A 23,906-nucleotide genomic window follows, 5' to 3' on the forward strand; every position below is an offset into this window, starting at 1 on the left:
ACACCATGATGTAAAGTGACCATCAGAAGTAACTTATCCAATTGATTCCCACTTATATGCCGCAGACGAAGGCAACTTGGGGTTAAGTGTCTCGCCCCGGTTTGTCTTCATTTAAAAAAAAAAAAACAACCACACATATAGCATGTAAATGTACAAGAATCCTCTTTGAAGGAAAATGTCAGCTACAAATGTTACAGAATCATTCAATCTTTATTTGTAAAGCCCCATTTCATAAATGTTATCTAAAGACTATTTACAAAAGAGCAGGTAGAAGCCCTTACTCATTACTCAAATCACGTGAACGAAGGTGTCCATGGTAACGTCTCTATTTAACTGAAAATGTTGACCTATAGTGTGGATACAAGAGAACACCATACACATAGGTACTGAGCTTACTACCTGATAGAAAGACAACATCTGTCTTTAGAGAACCATGAGTTTGAGTTTGCAAGGCTGCTGTGGACTTTTGTAAACTTTTCATGTCATGTTTTTTAGGTCTACGTCTTTGAGTTGTAGGGGACAATAGGAGCCTATGTGGTAGGGTAGGTAGTATCAGTGTTGTTACTACCTTGAGCCTGGCTCTGTAATGGACCATATGGTAGGTCATGTCATTTATCAGTAGGGCATATTTGGCATGAAGGGTTTCTCCACCAAGCACTCTGAAGTATCATCTGTTAGGTTAAATTCAAAGAAATCTTGTATACACATCTGGCTATCACAAATGTATGTTTGCCTTCTTTGTCAATGAAACGGGACGTTTTGTTAAGGTAAGAGTTTGGGTTACAAAATGCCACATTGTGAAAAAAACATTGTGCACTCAGCCTCCTTATCATCGCAATAATAAAAGTTATGGCTACCTACAAATAACCTTAGAACATGAACCTGATAAAAAAAAACAATACAACATCCAGGTTTCAAATGTTTTTTTATATTTCAGTAAAATCTAATACACTTTGAAACAAGAGTACAGCAAAATAGAATATACTTCAAATGTTGAATATACAAACAGTTCAGTCTGAACACAGCTCTACAACATCTTCCCTCTTTTTTATATCGATAAAAATGAATAAAGGGGCCTAATATAAGTGACAAAGTGTAATGTTGGCAAATTGACCCTCTGTTTACAGTAAAGTGACCTGGACTCCACAGTGGTTTGAGATTTCTCACAGACATTTTGCATAAACTTGTGACTTACTATGCCTCTCTTTTAACATTTAGAATAATCGCTTCATTTCAATCTGAGTCCACATACATTGCTTTTTCATTTGAAGAACTTTTTTCACCAGAGTCACATTTCTCTGCATCTCCACGCAGCCACACTGTGCAGGGTTGTGAAAAGTGAAATAATCCATCCAGAATTAAAAGAATTAAGAAAAAGTCGAGATGCATTTGTGTAATCAATTTGAAATTCAAAAAGACATTTTCCACTGGAGAACAATGTGCTGCAGTGTTTCCTGTTAGATTTAGTCTACATGGGCGCTTAACAGCCCAACAGAGACGGAGGAACTACAGATAGTAGAAAGATTAGTTCCCCCATGTTAATAATACTGTGCTTGGTACAACGTCTCAATACACAAAACAAAATTCTTAACTGTTCAGACAATACAAAGAAAAAGAAAGTCAAAATTCAATCTAAGGCTGTTAAACTTTAGCTCCATAAACTGTATAGTAGATAATATATATATTTATGTATATATGTACATACATAACCACTTTCTGTCCCATATCGTTCGAGCCTCTCTCAATTTTCCTCTCTCTCAGGACTCATGTAGCACCTCACACACTTGAGCTACACAGTGATACGTAAAAAAAAAAAAAAAAAAAGTTGCTGGTTTTAACATCAGTGGAGGCAAAGTCATTAACAAATTGTTTCTACAAAAGCGTTATCGCACACCCCACTGTCTTTAATCATAGTTCACATTGTCAGTTGTAATTATTCGCCTCCTTTTGTAGTGTTTCATCTTTTTTTTTTGTATTTTCAAGATACTTTCCTTTTTTTCCCAAATTTGAGTCAGTGACAGCAATCTATTCAGAAGGCATATGTAGTGATCAAGGTTGGTCCCTTTCCCAAAAGTCCCTTTTTTTAGTCTGTATTCATTTGTTGCACAGCATAGTTTAAACCCCTCTGACACTCAGGTGTCAGTGTGGTCCTGAGGGAGACCGCTTCAGTTCAGTTTTAGGCAGCATCAGGGAAGATGTGAGGAAGGTTCAGGACTAAAAACAGGCCTTCGGGAACAGGCCTCCACTGAAACACACACAGTCTCACAGACTGTTGCTGGTAATTAAAGAGTGAGAAAAAAAAAGGACCTTGGACATGCACAAACTAACCGTCTCTGGCAGACAAGGAGCAGGTTAATGAAGATCGAGTGTGCTCAACACTCTGTCTCGTCTCTCTTCACACATCAGGTGTTTCCAGTTTGATAACCACCTCAGCGTCCATGACCTCTGACTTGACATTCTGGACAGTTTTTTGGTTTGACTGGTTCTGCTGGACCGCCATATTCACCGGCACCTGCACAGCTTGGACCTTCAATTTTTCCACTACGACTCCTCCGGCTGTTGCTGATCCTAGAACCAGCTCCGAACCGTTAATCACTCCGCTTATGATCCGATGCTGTGTTGTTGCCGTCTGATTGGCCGTTGATACGGTCACCACCCCTGCCCCGCTGCCTGGCTGTGACACCACCAGAGTCTGTGGATGCGTCTGAGTCGGCACAGTGAGTCTCATCACTTGTGCTCCAGGGGCGACATTGAAAGGCGCCAGGGTCCGGACTGTAAGAGGGCCCCCGAGGAGGCTGATGCCGCCCTGGGAACCGGTTTTGTTTGTGCCTGTGTTTGTCTGGAGCTGACAATGAGCTAACTGGTGGGCGGGAATCGTGATGATCTTTGCCAACTGGACAGTGATCTTGTCTCCGTTCTCTGCTGTGGCTGGAACCATGGTGGGGATAGTCTGGATCACAACCTTCAATTATTAAAACACATGAAATGAAAATGTTAGAGAATGTTAGAAATGACTTAGTGGCATTAAAGTCTGAACAGGTTCAACTAGTCTCATTCAAGGCACATCATTTTAGAACTTTTCAAACATTTGGAATAAAACACAATACCTTTTCACAATCATACATGCAAAAGTCTCGAGTTTTGATGGAAACCAGTCAGGAAGATATGGTCTACATGTATAATGTTTCATTGTGGGACTATGTTATAGCTGCTATAGCTGGCAGTTCATAACAAATGTTCTCTAGAGACACTTCACAAAAAGAGCTTTGTCAGATTATTATTATGTAGATATATTTCTTTAATATAAAAAGTCTAGTCACTGGAGAGTTGTGCTCACCTTCTGTTGGGAGTTTGGGTTACCAGCAGCACCGAGAGCAGAAGTGTTGGTGAGGAGGGCGGTGTGTCCAGCAGCCCCTGTTGTTCCTGCAGGTTGTTGAACAGCAACAGTGGAAATCTTCTGACCCAATGATGTTGTCATGACTACGGGCACCTGCATAGCTACCCGCACAGTCCTGTAGATGAGAGTTACGACAGAGTGTCAAATTAAGAAAAAATGCTTTTCTATGCACCAGCACAGTGGCTATGAATCGTTCTCTCACCCCCAAACTAAATGTTCTCATCTCACCTGGGCCCAGAGGCATTACTGATGATAGCTGTTTGAGACTGCTGAGTCTGACCCCCATCAGATGCTGATGAAACAGTCACAATCCTTTGCACCCCTGCTGCCACCGCTGCACCGCCCCCTGCTGCCGTCTTGGCGACTGTGGCGACAGAAGCTTGGACCACGTTGGCCCTGTTCCCGCCTCGCAGGATGTTGGGCTTCTTGGAGGAAATCAGCATGTCTGGTGAGGGCATCACACGCTCAAAGGATGCGGCCGTCTCTGAAGTGATCAGATCGTCGGGGGTGGGCAGGTCTACCTTATCGTCGTCGATGATGACAATGTTTTTGGGCATCTCTTTAAACTGGTAAACCAGCCGCTGGCCCTCCACCTTGGCCAGGATGCCTCGCTGGTAGTAATATCTGAGAGAAAGGGGTTAAAGGGAGTTACAGCGGCGCTACCAAAAAACACAAATAAGAAAAAAAATGTGAAATAGTCAACACACACACTTCTCACCTGAGCGCCCTCCCCATAGTTTCATAGTTCATGTCAGGCTTGTTCTTGTGTTTGCCCCACAGCTTGGACACAGCTTTTGAGTCGACCAGTTTAAAGATGCCCTTCTCTCTCTGGGTCCACTTGATGTACCTGGGACAGGTGTTCTTGTCCTGGAGTAGGTCCAGTAGGAACTCCCAAAGGTAGGTGGTGCTCCCTGCTGGAGATTAAGCACATTTTTTTAACTGCTTAACATCTCTTCATCCAAGCATTACACATTAAACTGCCATATGTTTAATTATATTAAACTGCCATATGTTTAATTATATGTTCATATGCTGTAAACTTATGTTCATATGCTGTAAACTAGTATAGCATGCTCACTGCATCTTATTCTGTATATTATTAGTATAGCATGCTCACTGCATCTTAATCTGTATATTATTAGTATAGCATGCTCACTGCACCTTAATCTGTATATTATAAACACACTTATTTTGTAACATTACTTATTTATAGCATTTATTTATATTTATTGCATCCCATTAATCCAGCCATCCATATATACCTCATAATTCACTTTTTTTGTCTACATCTGTAAATTTTGCAATTACTGTACATAGCACAGAATCACTGTACATAGCACAGACTCTTGCACTCAATTACTGTACATAGCACAGAATCACTGTACATAGCACAGACTCTTGCACTCAATTACTGTACATAGCACAGACTCTTGCACTTTCTGCTTATTTGCACTTCTGGTGAGATGCCAAACCTCATTTCGTTACTCTATACTTGTATATGTGTAATGACAATAAAGTTGAATCTCATCTCATATGATTTATAAATACATATATGTTTATCACAGTAAGTAACATTTCACCAGTGAGGTACCTTTCCCTTCTCTTGGTTTCTTTTTGATGCCGAGGTCTGGTGAGCCGTTGGAAACAGATGACTGATGTGTCTTCGGTTTCCGTCCAGCTGTAAAATGAAGGAGACTTAATAATTCTGTGTATCATTGTAGAGAATAATGGGGTTCCCTGAGTAGAGAGAAGGATTTTAGTCTCCACTAGACGGTGCCTGTGGGCAAACACAATAACTGTAATTAAGAGCCCAAGTCTAGTTTTTGGTTTGGGGTTTGTGGCCTGGTTTGTGAGGCGAGGACGGTTGATCACAGAGCTACCAGATGTTTTCAATTTGAAACTTGGGATAAAAAAGGTTATTTTTAACAAAGTTTCTCCTATTTTCAGTTCAGACTTTAGCTCCCAGTCTTCCACAATCTGGTGCTGCAGTGATTCTTGGACTGCATGAATTAAGTTTTTGAATATTTTTGTATTAATTTCCACATCTCTGCAGTACTGGGGCTTCCTCCCTCTGCAGATGAAACATTCACACAACACGTTTCAACAAACACATACTAAAGCTTTTTTATTTTTTTATTACCTCTTCTTTTCCTGACAGGCTCGTGGCCGTGGTCTGGCTCATCAAGGAGGGTGACCATCTCCTCATCTTCCTCCTCGCAGCACTCCTCTGTTGATATCTCTACCTCCGTCTCTGCAATCATGTCCGGACGCATGGCAGCGTGTAGGAAATCTGGTGTCACTATACACGGTGGAATAAATGCTTCTGGAGAAAGGAATCAAAAAACAAAGAGTTAGAATTATGCTTTAGAAAGTGGTTATTTAGAGTTGATTTTACGTACTTTTTATGTATAAAAAGTTTTAAAGCTCCAGACTTTTCATTTACACCAAGTTTAGAGTAAATGGAAAATCTACTAGATTTATTACAAATGATGTATGTTACCTGGGCTTCTGTCTTCCCTGTGGCTGGAAGGTGAATCCATTCGTAGCAGAGCCTCTGCAGCCTCAAAGGTCTTGTCAGAGCAGTGCACACTGGTGCCATGGACAGAAGCCTCCACTGAAACACACACAAATTAACAAGTAGCAAATAGTTTAGAGAAGATAATAGGACCCGAAAACACTTTTTAAATCATATTCCCCCCGGAGTTAGAACTATGACTATAACTAGATGGAAGAGAAATTAACACTTAAGACATCCTGTATATAAAAACTGCCAGGACTTGGTCAGATCACTCAACCGGACCTACTAGCATAAGGCTGAAGACAATGTACACTAAATGTAAGTGTGTGGTGCCCCCTAGTGGAAAGATAAAGTGCTAACGCATGCTTTGATTCAAAAAATAAATAAAAAGTAAAGACTCTATAGTAGTAAATATCATTATATTGCCTCTAAATTAACACATCCACATTGTTAACTAACACCTTTGTCGGTTGTCTAAAGTTTCAAAGTATTGTCTTTTGTTCTGAATATTAAAGAGTGACATTTAGAAAAGTTTCACATGGTTTTGTTCAATGGCTCAATGGCACTTAAAGCGGCACTCAAATATAGGCATCTAGAAACGGAATTGACAACGAGTCATAATCCAAAACAAAGATTTACAACCTTAAATACGCCATGGCATTATACGAAAAGACAATGGCATTTCAATCAAAACTTGCATTGAGCCTGTTAAAGAGGCATGCTACAGATCCCCATTTGGGACCCTGAGAAAGAAGCCAGGGCACCAGCTGTTGGTGTCAATCATTTGGAAACATGAGATTCTGTAACACCCTGCCATATCCATGTTTGGCTATCTCACTGAGGCAAAAGGCAGTGCATAGGGGAGAGACATGGGCTATCTTTAGATTGTCCAACTCATTCAGTCCCCCTCACAAACAAACATCACAGCAGAGACCCTATAGCCAAAAGAGCTGCCCTTGAAACCAGGCAGACGTGCTGGAATAAGATCACCAAAAGCTTGGCTTGTCCTACAAATTGGCACATATAGAAAATATAGTCATCTGTAGTATGTAAAGAATATTACGATTTTGATTTAATCCTTTATCTTAAAATTTGACAATTATGTAATAAATGTTTATTACATTTGGGTAATCAAGGTTAGAAATAAATTAACAGGTTGGAAATCGTTGTCAATCTATACTAAAATGTAACGGCGCCAAGAATAGCAGCAAGTCCGGCAAAAAGTAGTGCTGCCTCTGATGACTTCCGTGTTTACAGTCTTCATCCTTTCCCTCCAGTTCTCTTCGAAGAAGCTCACAAATCCTCTTGTCACTCAACACCAGCCTCGCCGCCTATTGGCTCATTCACTGTTTAAGATCCCACCCTGGTGAAACCTGATTGGATGAGCACGCCATTGGACAAACGGGAAAGTCAATCAACGACATACGACGCCCTCTTACACACACAATGCTTCCGCCATCGAGATGAAGCAAAAATACTTAGAAATGTGCGATTAAACTTCTAAGGATACGACGCTATGTGTTTGTAATAGGTTGTTTCTTATCAGTAAAGGGCAACATGACGGTGAAATCGCAGATTTACTTTGTTTTCTCCTCAGTTTGGTCGAAGTCTGAATCCGTACTTAAAACGAGCACAGAAGAAGAAGCCAGGCCATCCCACGCTTCAATCACAGTCTGCAACACGATCACCGAAACCACAAAACAAACACTGAAACTGTTTAACAAGTCTTTAACAAACTTAAAACTCATCTTATTAAATATAAATGTTTTTAAGATCAAAGTGTGAAGATTGCTTATTTCCACAAACGGAGCAAACAAAAGCCATTAACAGTTGACTCGAACATATCAATCCATGAGAACAATAAAATAGACTAAATCTGACATTCTGTACCAGAGTTGTTCTAGTAAAAATAAACCCGCATGTCCTTCCGACCCAGACAGCGTGGCAAAGACGTAAGAAAGACAACATCTTTACACTTCCTGGTTGTGCAGCGCCGATCTTCAGACCGTTATTCTACATAACATCGTGTTGAGAAAAGGATACTGCAACATGCATACCACACTTTGTGCAAATAAACACTTATTTGTGCAGACAAGCAAGCCCTTGGAAACTTTTCACCTCTAAGACAGGATTTTACAAACCGCGTAGCAACGCCATGCAGGTTGCTACCAAGGTGATCACTTCCTGATTGCCCTCCATTACTTCACTGTAGTGAGCGGACTGAGACGCAGCGGTCGCGGTTGAAAACAAAACCTCGAGGAAGCTTCAGCGTCGAGACTTTAAGTACACAAAGCTATCTTACCGGCTCTAATAAGTAGATCGAGCTGATTTGCGTGCCCCTCATGCTGCGAAGTCGCCATGTTTTCCCCTGCTGCAGATTCACATTGACTTCTCACTAAATTGTATAGGAAGCTACTAGCTTAGATCACTCCGCCGCTAATAGGAAATCTCCTCGCATTCAACAGAACACGTTTCGGCGGCAGTAAGGTATTCCTCCGCCGCCGACACAGGAAATCCTTCCTTCTCCCTCCCTCATTTGCGTAGTAACTACGTCAAATAAAGCTGCAAACAATTCTGTCTTCACAAAAACAAGTTCCCTTTTGTAATGAGTGTTCGCACTTTTGCAGCGTTATGTTTTATACAAATAAAGGGTGTACTATTTGGTTTTTATAATTGATTCATCTAGGGTTTTTACTTCTCTCAGTCAAATCAATGAATGCATTGCAGTACATTCATTAGCAATTAACTGTAAAAAAAAATCTTCTTCTGTAAAAGTTAAAAGTAAAATTGCTCACAGCTTCACAGCTTCTTGTGAAATACTTTTAGGTCCAAGGCAACATTAATACGTTTAATAAAAGTCATTAGACATGACAAAACTCTTGGGATCAACTCTCATCTCACTTGACATCTATATGCAATTCCTTTCTATTTGCAGCACTTGCAGAGAGCTTTTGTGTTTGTTTGAAATCAGGCATGATGAAGAGTGAACTAGTAAGGTACATAAATGTATTCTAAAAAGTATCAAATCCAAGCTAGCTCCATTTTGCAAAATTGGTAAAAACATGCGGTGGTAAAAAATATATTTCTTGGTTTTATGACAAATTCTTGAACCTGATTGCAGATACTTGTGCTTTACATTCTTTGAAAGTGTATTGTGGAGATTTTATCTTGATAGTTTGACTAATTTATCTTTAAAAATGTCAATATGTGCTTCCATCTTTCAGCCTATTTCATACAAAGGAACATCCAATTTATTCAGACACTAGTCACTATTGCTATTGGATTCATATACAAGATCCACAAGGGGGCAGTGTGTAGACACAGAAGCCTGATCCTCTCACAGCCTGCTAAACTTCACTGTGGTCCTTTCTGAATATTCCACAGAAAACATAACAAATGTCTGCATTATTATAAAACCTTTCCCCCTCTATTTAAATAATGATTTCACTATTTAAATGTGTCTTCACTGGTTTATTTTATATTCTGTATATTACTGTCTTTCATTTGTACTTTCCTTTATGTACTGTATGTTATTTAGTTATTTAATCTGTCTTTTACTTGTGATATTGTTTTGTGTTTACCTGACTGTATATGCGCATTACTCTTCTTGAATAGAGCTAAACAAAAACAAAAAAAAAACAGGATGTATGCGGCCGGTTCTGGAAACGTAAATGATGCCACCTCCCTATTGAATGAATCAGACGAAGTAGTAACAAATATCTGCCTACTGTGTGGGCCTAATGAACAGTAGATACTAAATGTATACAGTACGGATAGTAGGGACTGTCTTTTGCACTATACGGATGCACCCTGTGTCACCAGTGCAGCGGTATCATCAAATGAAAATGCAAACCACAACAAAAGCTTGAAATATTCAAATTGTGTTTTCACCATAAATCAAAAACCACATGAACATGCACACAACTCCTCCTTTAACCTTTGTAATTCACAAGAAAAAACTAAAGTGTCAGCCGGAGAGAGGTGTTTGTGTTATTTTTGCAACAGCGACAATGTGATAGTCATCTTGTACACTTTGCCAAAGCATGAAAACAAGGTAACATAAAATCAAGAAATGTGTCTTACCTGCCTCTCCTTCTGTCTCCACTTCCTGCTCATCGCCCACTTCCTGCATCAGGTAGGCCTCATCTTGATATACCACCACCTGACCTGAGTAATGCTCCTCGGCCAGGCTGGCTCCAGGTACCTCCTCTACTATGACTGCAGGGTAATCCTCAGCCTCGTCTATTTCCTGTTCTTCTTCATAGGCAGCCTCTGCTTCACACTCGCCTTCTACCTCTCCCTCAAGCTCCATCTCTGCCTCACATTCCGCCTCCTGCAGAGAGGAAGTAGGTTAAGGGACGTAGGACAAGTCAGTCAAAAGTTGCAGCGCTCTTCTTTGTTGTTTTTTTTTTAGTCTGTCACTGTCCGACCTACCTGCTGGGGGTCCTCTTCAGCCGTGACATACTCCACCACTGTCCCACCAGTGTCGACCAGCACCACTGAGGTCATGACTCATGCTCCTGAGGGATCAGCCAGGGGTTTCAGCAGCACCTCGGTCTGGTGGCCTCCCCTCGTTGGGTGAAAAAAGGCCCCTGAAGAGAGAAGTATTCTGTGAAAAAAAGAAAAATAACTTTTATGTCCATGATTCAGCAAAGCATAGTTTGAAAAATGAATGTCACGAAAACATTCATTAAATCATATTGAAATGTATGCGAGCCTGTTGTGAGGCTCGCATACATTTACATTTACAAAAAACTTAGGATACATTTCTACAATACAATCTAGCACACACAAAACGTCTCCATAAGTTTCCAAAGGTACAGAATTGTGTCTTCTTCGGAAGCATAGTATTCTGAGTATTCTATTCATAGAAGTATTCTGTTAAAAAAAGAAAAATAACTTTTATGTCCATGATTCAGCAAAGCATAGTTTGAAAAATGAATGTCATGATATGCTGCCCTGTGCTGTGTCATTGATCATAGCGATGAATACTGACACCCCCCCTGGGTGATTCTGCATCACAAGAATTTGGATGTAACAAATGCAACACGGCATGCAGCATAATCGATAAACCTTGATTATCTTATTTCCATGATTGAACCCAACATCTTAACTGAAATTGAAACTGGATGAATTGCCCAGCACTTACCGATCCTGGGCTTTACTCCTCCAGTGTGGCTCTATATTTACAATACTGAACTGTGAATGGTATCAACCTCCACATCAAACATTTGGCAAGAAAGCAAATCCAATACGTCAAACTTTTGATTTTTTTAGTCTAGCTATTGAAAAGTCCACTTGTTTCACCAGGACAATTCTTTTCAGTGAAGACCAAGAGCTCATGAACAGCAGATGTCTTTAATCTTTTCCATCTCTTTCTTTTGGGCTTTGGTCTGCAGGAAGTGCGTGTGTGCAATTTGCAGCAAGTAATGCACCAACAGGAAGCCAAGTCAGTCCCTAAACACATGCACAGTGTCCAGTGGAAGATCAAGGCAGGGTATGCTATGCCATGGTAACAGTTGCTAAGAACAATAGCCCTGAGTTACTGCTCTGCTCTGCTCTGCAGGGTGACAATAGGATCATTGACAAAGGGAAAACAAGAGTGTTGACAAGCAGACACATAAGCTGCATGTCGATTAAACTGATGTATATAGGCCTACTCGAATTTTGCTAAGTTTTTAAATTGTTGACTTAACCAGAAGGCATTTTAAATTGTTCTAAAACAAGTTAAAATGCAAAGTGAGGTGTCACTACGGTGTAAGATGTCAAATGAGGTAGATATCCCATGTTAACAGAAAAGAAATGTGGTGTCTATTTTTGACCTTTCCAAAATCCTAGCACAATATGCATCTCCATGCATGCAGTAAGCCACTAACATTAGCATGTCCAATTAGCTAGCTTAACCCATTTTACTGGAGTAGTAATCTAATCTAGCATCCAGCAATACTTCAAATTCCTGTAAGGGATTCATACGATATTCATTTGTGACATAAAAAAAACAACTTCTTGATGCTACTAGATCAAAGTTCAGGGTACAATTTGTGCCTCTGTGCCGATCTTAATTGGATTTTTAAAACCCCATCTACACTTTTTTAACACAGCAGCTGAATAGAGCCCTTATGTAATATCATACAAAGCTTTAATTTTCTAAGCCACAACACATTTTCACCGCAATTCATGAACACTGTGCTTGTATATTTCATCCCTTTCGCATGGATCATTATCTGGTGAGCATGATTATATTGCCCTGGGACATTTAACCCCATTATGTATTTATTAGGGCTCGGTACTAGCAAGAATCTGACAATTGTATCCATATCAAGAAAAACGTGTAAACATACTTTTTGAAAAATGGTCACATTCAAGGCAAAGAGATATTATGCCTTATAGCAGTTTAATATGTGACTTTTGTGTGGTTGACGTTATTAGTATAGGCTTACTTCTTCCCGTCTCCTTTTACATTGTAATGATGGCATGGAGGGGTCAAATAGCAGATGTTAGACAACAAGGTTATCTTGCAGTCATGGGTTCAAATACAATACAAAATTCTACAACTGCCACAAATCTGCCATTTAAAAATGGCAGTGAAGGCTTTTGCCTGAAGATGTGTATGGACAACAATGTCTGATCAGCCTCTTCTCTCGCGAAGCAGCACATCTCCACACTTGTACAGCGGGAGGGAGCCAAACCTCTGCTCAAAGATGATCTGCAGAATTCATCATGCCCTGATGAAGACTTGTAAGTCAAAGTGCGTAGCGTAGGCGTCTAGCCCATTTATTAAAGGCTTTTTCATTTTCACAAAGCAGGGCCTTGGAGATTAGTGTCTCTGACTTATTGACCACAAAGCAGAACTCGAGTCTAACCTCTCCTGTTTTTTTCTGTATGATCTGCACAAAGTGCTTGAATTCTTCTCTACATACAAAGAAAAGAACTTCCTCACAAACACTTGATGTTCATTGAAAAAGCGTTCAAACATTTGAACAGAGCAAGACCACAAGGCTACGTAAGGCATTATCCATTGCATTCTAGTTTTATACAAACCTGCTGACCATACATCCTCTCACAGGGAGTGTATGAGGACACGCTCAGTTACTCAAGCTGCTGTAATATGGATGAGCCACGCTGCGCTGGTGTTTCCTCTGCCACTGGGACCAACATGCCATCAGCTCAGATTGGATCATCTGTTCAATTATTCAAAAGCATACTACACACACTCATCTACAGAGCTGTATGTTGGGGCTAGGATTAGAGCCGGAAAGATAATAATGTGGGTGATCTAGAAATGATGTCACCATAACACAAAACACCTCAGAGTCCATAGTGCAGGACACTCTCAGAGTTGGTAAGAATATAATTTGTTAATTAAGCATTGTATTCTTAAATACAGTTGTATGTTGTCAGGAAGCAGCCTCTTGCTTCATTACACAATCCATGTATAGAAAGACCATTTTTATCCATCTCAGAAGTTCAATATATCCGTCTTCATATCAGTAATAAGTGAATTATTCGCTTCTCACACCAGTTCTGGTCTTTGAGCTCCTATATCAGTCAGGGTCATGCATGCTATTTCAGATTTGTGGTGTGCATGCACATGCAGGGGTGGTGTTCAATCACCACATGACACACAGAAAGAGATCTAAATGATAGATGCTGCCCGTGAGTCATGGGATAGTACGAAGGAGTACACAGCCACTTTTATTCAATCCGGCTCAGTAGTTAATGAAAATCAAGTCCTTTCTCTTCTCCATTCCTTTCCAGTCTTAAGGTTGTCTAAAACATCTCTCCCTTTGCTCTCTGGCACAGAAACCAAATAAAGGTGTGTACACGAGTTGAACTATGTGCTGTTGAACTGACAGCAGTTATTATGCAAGTTCATGGAGTTGAAGATTGAGACACACTGGGATTTAGTCATCTATTCAGCCCATCAAAATCTGTTCATCAGAAAAAAACATAAAATAAAGAGAGAGTCAAAGTGCAGAGTCCTGTACTCTATGTGTATGTCTGTTTCCACTGGGTCAACAGAATGAGCTGGCACGAAGATGACAAATGCATGCATGTCACAATGGATCAGCATGGACAAAAACCACTCACTGCAGAGTTGTGTAAGTTTAACGATTCAATTGCAGAGTTATGTAGGTTCTTTCTGCCTTTAAAGCTTGTTCTTTTCTTCCATCCTTTATTTTCACTTAAGACAGAGAGAAAGCACCCTTCAGGAGGACAAATACAGACCCCGAGTAATAACATGGAAGCCCTTAAGCAGGATTCAACGAGTAATTGTGCATACAAGATCTGTTAGGAGTCCCTGAAGCTGAAATTGCAGTTTGCATTGATTCAAACCAGTTAAACAGGACCTGCCGGATGACTGGAAACACGTGGCTGCCTTGTCGCTCCTCAGCCGGAGCATTTATGAGTCAAGAGACTGCATTATTCGCGTTTGAACAAACTACTTCAATTCAGAATCGACTAATATATATACCCTGTCATATCACAAGAAAAGTTGTTTTTGAAAGGTTTAAATTGATGCCTTTTGATGCGATAGCTATACATGTCATGTTGATATTCTACTTCTGCTGCAAAGACAATCATTCCAGGGTCAGAGCTTTAGCTACACGTCTCACTGTAAATGCATTCAAGCTCAATTCATGTTTGGCTTTTGAATACCAGATTGGGGAGCACACAAGTAGTAATGTTGTTAAGTATGTGGTGAGACTTCAGAAGATAAAGCTAAGTCATCCTGACAACATGCCAGCTTTTGTCTCTGACGATCCAAATGAACACATTAAAATGAAAAAAGGAAAAAAGCGTAAACTTGCCTCGCCACAGAGAAGTTGATATGATTCAAAACGCAGGCCTGCATCATGACTTTGCTGCTTTTAAAAATCCATCCAAGACAAACAAGCAGATACATGAGAGAATGAGAGTGGTGCTTTCTTGTCATGGTACAAAAAGGCAAAGGCATTTCTGCATCTTCTTTGACTCCCTTCCACAACTCTTGTCTGTCTGGCCCTCCATCTCTTCTGCCTGCCCGCATGCTCACTGGCTCACTGTTCCCAGGGTGGAAGAAACCTCTCCTAGCGACTCAGCACTTCTCAGACCCTGCCCGGAGCTCAGATCACATGACAAGGGTGGAAAACACACACACACACACACACACACACACACACACACACACACACACACACACACACACACACACACGCACACACACACACACACACACACACACACAGTCACATGATATTCCAACAACAGGGCTTTTGTTCCAAGTTACTGGGGCTGTTCGTACAGATACAACGCCCTGTCTTGTGTCCTGCCTTCTACACACACACACACACACACACACACACACACACACACACACACACACACACACACACACACACACACACACACACACACACACACACACACACACACACACACACACACACACACACACACACACACACACACACACACACACACACACACACAATGAAAGAACAAAAAAAATACACATTTAAGGGGATTTAGGATTTAGTTCTCTTTAAATAAACCAATAATAAGGCAAGGTGAAACATATCTCAGTTGTTGTGACAATGACTTGAGATAGTTTTACCAACCCGTGCATTGTTACAGTCTCATTAAAACTCTTCTTTCAGTGGTTACAAACATCAGTTCATGTTCAAGCAAGAGCACAAGAGCAAAAACACAGCTTTCATATTCCACCATTTAGCATGACCATATTGCTGTTTCTAAAATTTTGACACAATGGGACCAAATGTTGCTGTTTATTCTTGTCTGTGAACTACTAATATCATAAGGATATAAGGTTAACAAACCTCTGATATGTTATGGGATTATGTAAATTGCAAAGATTTAAAGATATTAAAATACCACATGTGATGGGATATTTTTTTCAAAAACACAATCCGGAAATGTCTGTGGATATCAGCTCAAGTAAGCCCCGGACTTCTGTATGAAGATACGAAACATATATTTACAAACTACAGACTTACAGATGAGCAACTATAATGTTGTGTAGTTTGTAAATGAGCCTCCAACAAGGCCCAACACACACAAACCAGAAGCCCCACATCCGAGCCCCTCCATCACCAATCTCTGTTGTACCAGTGCCTTCGCTCAGTGTCTGTATCAAGACACTTCTGGACAGGGAGCTCTTGATTTTGCCCCATTACGGAAAATATGGGCACAAGTGTGGCAACCCAGTAGAGACCTTCAGAAAGCAGTCCAAGTGTTAGCTCAGACTGCAGGATATACGGGCTAAGCAAAGGCAGACTGGTCAATCATTTAACAGCACAAAGCACTGGTTACTTGATGGACTTGCTAACTGGAGATGGATGCATACAACAGGCCAGTGACTGGATTAAAGGATTCTGCTACTTATAATGATGGTAGCTGATGGTAGATGGTAGTCTTCTTCTAATATTGACAATTAAACTTTCAACATGAGTTAAATAATGTTGCACAGAGAGGGAAAATAATAAACCGGCTGTTTTCTATTCCACATTTTCAAAGGACACTAAGGGAAAGTGAAAAACTAACAACAATGAAGTCTTATCTTTCCATCACCATCATGTAATTATTGCCCTCACATACTATATCATATTGCAGAGTTGTAATTATAAAGATTCACTTGCTTTACAATAAAGAGCTATTTTTAAGTTTTGGTGTGTTGTCTCAAATGTAGTTTGCTGGTGGTGATAATAACCATAATAATATCCATATACTGTCAAGAACAGAGTTTATTGAGATTACAAACCCCTTCCTTCATCACACAGTTGGCTGACAGCCTTTTTACAAACAGAGTCAGACATGTACAGTGAGTCACACTGCTGCACTGATACATCTGCTAACCTTATCAATGAATAATCAGCTCTGGTGTCATTTACACACGTTTCCATATCAGATAAGTAAGTCAGGTCGATAAAAGTTCGAGATTCTGTAGGATGCATGTCATGTATATCAAACACGTCACACATGAGTAGACTAGTGAAGAGAAAGAGAAAGAGCATGTTGACATATACGTCAGCTAGCAAAGTTAGCACTGAGACAAGAACAAGCTGTCAAAACAGAAAAAACTTTACGCTGGCTAACGTAAAGTCAGCTCACATACCGTAAAATTCTTCTTTTCGCCTCCTTGCTTGTCGCCAACTTCGTGTCCAGCTACTTGATTTTTTCTGGCGTGCTAATGACAGTTTGTTGTTTGAGTGTCACACAGTAACCTCTCCTCCTCCTCCACGCACAGCTCGCTGCTGTCCTGATGCTAACGACAAAACATTAACACGCAGGTTAACATTAGCTGTTTGAACGCGTAAAGAGTTTCGGTGTTTCCTCCAGACTGGCGACTATAAAGCCCTCTGTGCCCTCGGGGTTTAATGTTGGATAATAAGTGACAGGAGAGCCAGGCTGCTCCTCTGCTAATGGAGACAGACACTGTTGTCAGTTTACTACACACGTTCAGACAAGTTACACTGTTACGTCATGACGTACAATAAACAATCACTAAATGAACGCATACGTTTGAGTTTTATTTACAATACAGTTAATGTGTTATTTTTCCTAAATCCTTTTTAGGCAGCACATGCTTTAACAAGAGGATAATTTATATCAATCAATCAATTCAATCAATTTTTATTTGTTTAGCGTCAACTCATAATAAGTGTTATCTCGAGACACTTTACAAAAGAGCAGGTAAAAGACCTTACTCATTGCTATATTACAAAAAGCAGGTAAAAGACCTTACTTATTGTTATGTTACAAAAAGCAGGTAAAAAACCTTACTTATTGTTATGTTACAAAAAGCAGGTAAAAGACCTTACTTATTGCTATATTACAAAAAGCAGGTAAAAGACCTTACTTATTGCTATGTTACAAAAAGCAGGTAAAAGACCTTACTTATTGCTATATTACAAATATCTTTGTTGCCTGAAGCCAGCAAAGATTCCAAAAAGAGCAATTTAATATTTTCTAGATTAGACAAAGATGACATAACAGTTTAACTGTATCCACCAAGTGATCAGTGAAATGACTTTCAAGAGAGCTGCCTCACCATATTAAATGTCAAGACTAGCAAATGAGACATAATCCTAACAATTGAATGCACAGCAAAACTTAGTTTAATTGTTGATAACTTTATTTAAATGAACACATGATGAAACAGACATAGGTATAAACTACTTACAACTGAAAGATATAACCTATTCAATATATATAGATGAAATTGTTTGTTAATATATAATTATAGCCTATAGTGAAGTACAATGAACAAATATATAAAGTACAAAACATGTAAATTCATTCATATATTTTATAAACATGGGCCTATATGTTGTCATACCTGGTACAACACTTTTGCGACACTTTTTTCTCCTGGTAATATTGTGATATTTCTTCTAAATGCATCACTTTGAAATCTGCCACAGAATAATAATATAATCGTAAAACACAAAGCCTAAAGATAGGCTGCACATTATTTTGTACTATGACGAACTTGGTCAACATGCAAATACTTTCAGCTTATGGGTTTAGGAAATTACATTTAATATTATAAGCTTAAAGAAAACATATATAGGTTTTTAAAACTCTCAAAATAGTTTCATATTAATGCCATGGAAAGAAGTCCATCACGACATTAAAATAACAAACTCTTACCACTGCCCAGCATCAGAAACTGATGGTTATGAAAAGCTTTGCAACAGCGGCACCTAGTGGACAACAGACATTAATGGGATTACATTTATCAGAAAAAGGAAGTCATATTTAGAAAATTACACTTTAGAAAGAGAAATCTGTTGCCAGTTCTCTCCATGTTTTCATTGGTCATTCTGGTTTGGTCGATTGGTTGAGTGTTGTGGAAGGCACACTGTCGTTTCATGACTGGGCTGTCACCACCACCATAGTCTCCGTGGCTGCAAAAAAACAAGCACAACACTCGTTAGTATGATAGAAAAAAATAAATTATGATGAGGTCAACTCATTGCACCTGCCTTCATACTTATTTGGATTCAATGGGAAATGAAATATATCCAGCTGTAACTTTAAACAGCTCAGTCTTTTTACTTTGATTTTTTTTAAAAGAAAATGCGTATGAATAATGTGGGAGAGAGGGGCATTCAAATCCCTAACAAAGCTCTAGCTCTACTTTATTCAAGACATGACAAGCTTAGTTCATAAGCCATTAAAACATTGAGTGTATTTAATCTGCAAGTCTTTTTAACCTAGTTAAATGTAAGGCAGAGTACAAAACATTGCAGGGGTATTAGGAATGAGAGACATTTAAATGTTGAAATGTATTTTTTTAAGCCGAAGTGTCCAGAGTAAAGTTGTTATGTTGAGAATATATTTTAAATGTTTTGAATACAGACTTATTGTCTGTATTCTAATTGTCTGTATTATGTATTGTCTAATACATAATACATAAATACATACATACACATATAAATACATACATAAATAAGAAGAAAATCAATAAGAATGTTCAAATAAAGATATTAGACTGTGAATGAAGTTAAAATATTGAGAACAAAGTTGAAGTAGAGTAAAGCTAAAGTGTTTACAATAAATTGAATGTGATCTTTTAAAAATAACTGTTTAAAGTTATTAGTTAAAAAGAAGTCTAAATGTTGAGAATGAAATTGAAATAAATAAGAATAAAGTAAAAAAAAGAAAAGAAAAATAATAAACTTGATGTTGTGTGAATAAAGTCTGAACATTAGGAATGTAGTAAATTATCATTGAGATTTTTATAATAAAAGTGCAAATATAATGAATTAAAGTCAAAGTTTGGAAAACGCTTTTTTTTAGAATAGTTAAATGACAATAAAGTCTGCATGCTGTGAATTTAGAAAAGTGTCGAGAATAAAGTCTAAAATATTAAGGAAAAAGTCAGACTCCCAATATGACATCAGTAGTTGCCGGTATAAGAAAAAATAAATCAGAGGATTAACAAAAAGGTTGTTGTTGTTTTGATTTTTCATAAAATGTCAGAATAGAAATCCTCTTCCTGGCAATTTTGGTTTTCACGCCTACACAACCTCTCGTAGTGAGCTCTGGATGAGGTCAATATCTTAAATAAGCTGAAGCATAAACCTTTATTTTCTTTACTCCTATTTAAAAACTTAAAAAGCACCAACTGTGGATACATTTATTTAAGTAGATAAAGCTTCAGTTGGTATGGATTTTTTTCACAGTTTGTTCTTACTTTGTCCTTCCGCCAGTGACTCTGCCTCATTTGTCTCATGCGTCATATCGTCAGAACCATCAACTGCTGGATGCCCTCTATAAGCAGCAGGTGGCGCCACCTCCTCTGCTGAAGATGGAGCAGAGTGGCAGGAGTGGCAGTGCCCGGCCTCATGTTCTGAAGCCTCTTCTGCACACTCTGGTTCAGACGCTGAAACGGCCTCCAGGAAGGAGCCAGAGGAGGCTGCTGCAAGCTGAATCGTGTTCACAACTGGTGCATCTTCACTCTGTGTCTCCAGAACTTCAACGGTCTCCTCTGATGGAGCTTCAGCTGGTGCCTCCTCCAATGAACTGGCAGCAGTTGATGTTTCATCCACTGGAGCTGCTTCAGCATAACTGGCTGCCTCCTCAGTGGTTGGAGCTTCCTCTACAGGGGCAGAATCTTCCAGTGAGGCGTCTGTGAAGGAGATCGCCTCCTCTAGAGCAGCTTCAGGGACGAGAGCCTGACCTTCAGCCTCAACCTCACCCTGCTCCTCCAATGTTGGTGCTGGGGTTGTAAGTTCCTCGAGGAGACATGCAACTGCCTCCTCCCCCTCGGCTGAATCTGCGACAGGCGTGTCTGTCTCCTCCTCAGTCTGTGCTTCAGCAGCTGGAGCTTTTGCATCAACCACAGACTCCAGCTCCTCCTCGTTCACATCAGCAGCTGCCTCCTCAGTCGCTTCTTCATCCTCCACCTTTGTGGTGGCATCTGGGGCCTCTGGCTGTGTCGTCGCCCATGTGGTGTCAAGACCTTTATCAGCTTTCACTAGATTGGAATCCCCAACAGAAGCTGCTGCAATCTCAGCTGTAGAACTGGCCAAGATCTGCACCGCTGTGAGCAGCTCTGGCATAGACTCTACAGGACAGAGAGAGGACATGTCACACAAACATAAAATAAAGTGTAATATCCTAAGTCACAGATTCTGACATATTTATATTCATTTAAAGGTGCACTTTGTAGATTTGGTAGTGACATTTTAAAGTTGGAGAAGTGAAAAAATTCTATGCTTTATTTTCTGAACTAAATAAACTTTATTCATAGGAAATAATGTGTCCCTGGAACACTGGAGTTAAAAAGCAACCAGGAGAGCCCTCCACCATAACTTCTTGCGTAGCATTTTCTCTTCAAACTGTGTTACAGGGTCCAAATTTTCCTCTGAGGACAGTTTGTGCATCGAGTTACGAACATATACCACAGAAGCTGTACACTTCTTCAACTTTCACATTTCTCTGCCAAAATCCCACAGTGCACCTTTATGTATGCATGCCAGTTTAACTGAGCATAGGTGCAGTGAAATTGCTTTAAAAACAGTGTCTTAAGCTCTATATCAGCCTTTCCCAAACTTAAAACTGCTGAGGCCCACTTTGATATACAAAATTACTCTGGGGCCCGTTATAAAACTAAAGTTTTGACTACATCTATAACTTTCAGTAAGGGTAAATTATTGGACATGACAACATGATATTATGGCAAGATAGACACCAATGTTTACTAAACATCATGTCCATGAATAGTCATGACACGCCTTACTAATCACTGAATGGGTTGATTCATGGTAAATCATCATTATTGGGATATTTCTTTTATTTTTAAACTTGGTGGAGGGCTTTTCCTGCAGTACCTACACGGCCCACCAGGGGGCCGCGGCCCACACTTTGGGAAGCATTGATCTAGGGGAATGATTGTAACGTTTGGTTACATGAAGGTAGCATTAGCTGAACCTTCATTGGAGTGTTACATTTTTTCATGCATCATACTTCAAAGGTGTTGGACGCTAATGTCCTCCTACTCATCAAAAAAACTTTTCTTTGGTGCTGAAATAATTTAGGTTGATTTTAACAGACAGATAATATAACATCTATTAAAAAATAACCTATTTTGTAATCAAACACAAATGCCTTTCATTGTTCCAGATGTGATGAATTGCGGCTCATCTGTGTTTGAAATCACTGGACGTTTGGGGTTTTGTTCTGATGAGTTAAAGGAGAAGGCATCAAACTCCACCCTGGAAAGTTTTCATTGATATTTTATTTTTTTTATTATTATTTTTTTTGAATGTGTCCACCTTCCATACCCCAAAGAAGCCATTATAATTTTTTTTTAAAACTTGTCATTAATGGACATAATCATCACAAAATAATCATTAAATTATTAGCTGATTTTCTCTTAAAATCTGTAGTTTCTCTTTACAGTTGTCTTACAGAGAACATAGAGCATACAAGGATTATTTGTTGGTGCATACATGGTTAGTTTTGTACACTTACCTGGAGAGGTTGTCTATCGCTGGATGTTCTACATTCACCACAGGTTCAGTAAAGGCTCTACAGGAGTCTACCTGCCCAGGTCATGCTTCTGCTGCTGAAATTGGTTTGATGTCAGTAAGTGAGGGTACAAGTCATGTTTTTCACAAGAAAAACAATTACTTTTTCAGACACTACCCAAAAAAACCAAATCTCCACACATTAAAGGATTTATCCACATGGCACTTTCCTGTTGTTGAACATCCTCGGATTACCTGTAACAATGTCTTATTAACCTGTCTGCCAACTGATCCAGGTAGGCAACAACAACATCCTAAAACAAGCATTGTAATCTAGGATTAGTCTTGATCTGTCTGATCGACTGCTTAAAACTGCACTTTTAACAATTAAGACGACAAATCAGAGGCCAAAACTAATCTGTGGTTTAACAACGACATTCACCAGAGTCTTTGAAAGGACACAGTTCAGCTTCATGCATGTGCTTGACTTCCTGCAGAATTAAAACACGTTTTCCTTTGACTTGTCGAGCAGGACCAGTCACTACCATCTGACAGTTTAAGAGTGGTGCCTGAAGGGCTTTCTCCCCTCTTATACAACATGACAATATATACTATATAGTCAAGCTAACAAATGACAGACACCTATGTGAGGGTAGGTGACTGATTGTGAGGACCTCTCCCCTTAAAGTCAACATCAGAGTCTTAAATTGTCCCTTTAATGTCAAAACAGAAAATATGAAGGGTGTCCCCTCAAAAGCAAACTAACCTGATGATAAACAGGAGCACACTAGGTAAGGTATTTTTTTTTAAATCACTCCCTTGAGACCAAGGCTTCATGGACTGAGCTTCCACTACCTTTACCTTCAAAGCTGACCAAACAGAAACCAGTGACTTGGCTGAAACCTGTTGAGGGCAATGGGATGGAAATGTTTTGATATCCTTCCAGAAGCATTCACCTATGGAAACTAGAAATACATAAAACTTACATTGCTTACAAAGTTTTGGTTTGTGAAGGACATAACTGTTCCTGAGCAAAAGTTCAGAGTCTAGCCCTCACACAGACTTTGTTTCACAGATGTTGACATTTGTTTAGTAAGAGCAAAGACTTCCATTATGAACTATTTGAATGATTGATCAGTATCAAGTTTCTTTACTGCATCATAAGCTCATAACAAAATGTACCACCAACTTGACGGATACATTTTTTTTTTTTTTTTTTTTTTTTTTTAAGCGCACAAAAATAATCCGAGGTGTAGAATTTAAATGAGGCCTTAGGGCAGCCTTCTAAAGCATGAAGGTGGCTCAGGGATTCAGCAGGAGGAGGGAGCATTTCTACAGGTGTGGGGGGTGTCTACATTTACACTACAGTTGTTTCTATGCTTACTGTGGATCATATCAGAATGTTGCAGAGTAAAACTATGCTACCAAGTAGCCCTTGGCAATATATTTAAATGCATGTTAACTTAAAAATAGAATAATGTTCCGGTGATATTCACTGAACAAGAGACCA

At 39.5% G+C, this 23,906-nt stretch overlaps 2 protein-coding genes across 7 annotated transcripts; both read right to left on the reverse strand.

The window, feature by feature from the left end:
- Nucleotides 1-908: 908 nt before the first annotated feature.
- LOC109998805 (ETS-related transcription factor Elf-2) lies at nucleotides 909-17,357 on the reverse strand. 6 transcript variants are annotated; one of them, XM_020653689.3, is made up of 11 exons: nucleotides 17,032-17,357; nucleotides 14,729-15,232; nucleotides 10,350-10,524; nucleotides 9,999-10,248; nucleotides 5,898-6,011; nucleotides 5,538-5,720; nucleotides 4,989-5,075; nucleotides 4,116-4,311; nucleotides 3,626-4,021; nucleotides 3,338-3,512; nucleotides 909-2,962 (listed from the first exon to the last, which is right to left on the reverse strand). In XM_020653689.3, the coding sequence occupies exons 3-11, from the start codon at nucleotides 10,422-10,424 to the stop codon at nucleotides 2,396-2,398; spliced, it is 2,043 nt and encodes a 680-aa protein (XP_020509345.1). In that variant the 5' UTR covers nucleotides 10,425-10,524; nucleotides 14,729-15,232; nucleotides 17,032-17,357; the 3' UTR covers nucleotides 909-2,395. The 6 variants fall into 6 exon arrangements, with proteins under 6 accessions (XP_020509345.1, XP_065816892.1, XP_020509346.1 ...); XM_065960820.1 differs by lacking the exon at nucleotides 14,729-15,232 and having other exon boundaries at nucleotides 4,116-4,308; XM_020653690.3 differs by lacking the exon at nucleotides 14,729-15,232.
- Nucleotides 17,358-18,016: 659 nt separating this feature from the next.
- LOC109998812 (uncharacterized) lies at nucleotides 18,017-23,579 on the reverse strand. The gene is made up of 3 exons (XM_065961031.1): nucleotides 22,401-23,579; nucleotides 20,119-20,991; nucleotides 18,017-18,826 (listed from the first exon to the last, which is right to left on the reverse strand). The coding sequence occupies exons 2-3, from the start codon at nucleotides 20,984-20,986 to the stop codon at nucleotides 18,789-18,791; spliced, it is 906 nt and encodes a 301-aa protein (XP_065817103.1). The 5' UTR covers nucleotides 20,987-20,991; nucleotides 22,401-23,579; the 3' UTR covers nucleotides 18,017-18,788.
- Between the last annotated feature and the right edge of the window lie 327 nt (nucleotides 23,580-23,906).

This window comes from Labrus bergylta, chromosome 1 (assembly GCF_963930695.1).
Source record: "Labrus bergylta chromosome 1, fLabBer1.1, whole genome shotgun sequence".
Classification (NCBI taxonomy): Eukaryota; Metazoa; Chordata; class Actinopteri; order Labriformes; family Labridae; genus Labrus; species Labrus bergylta.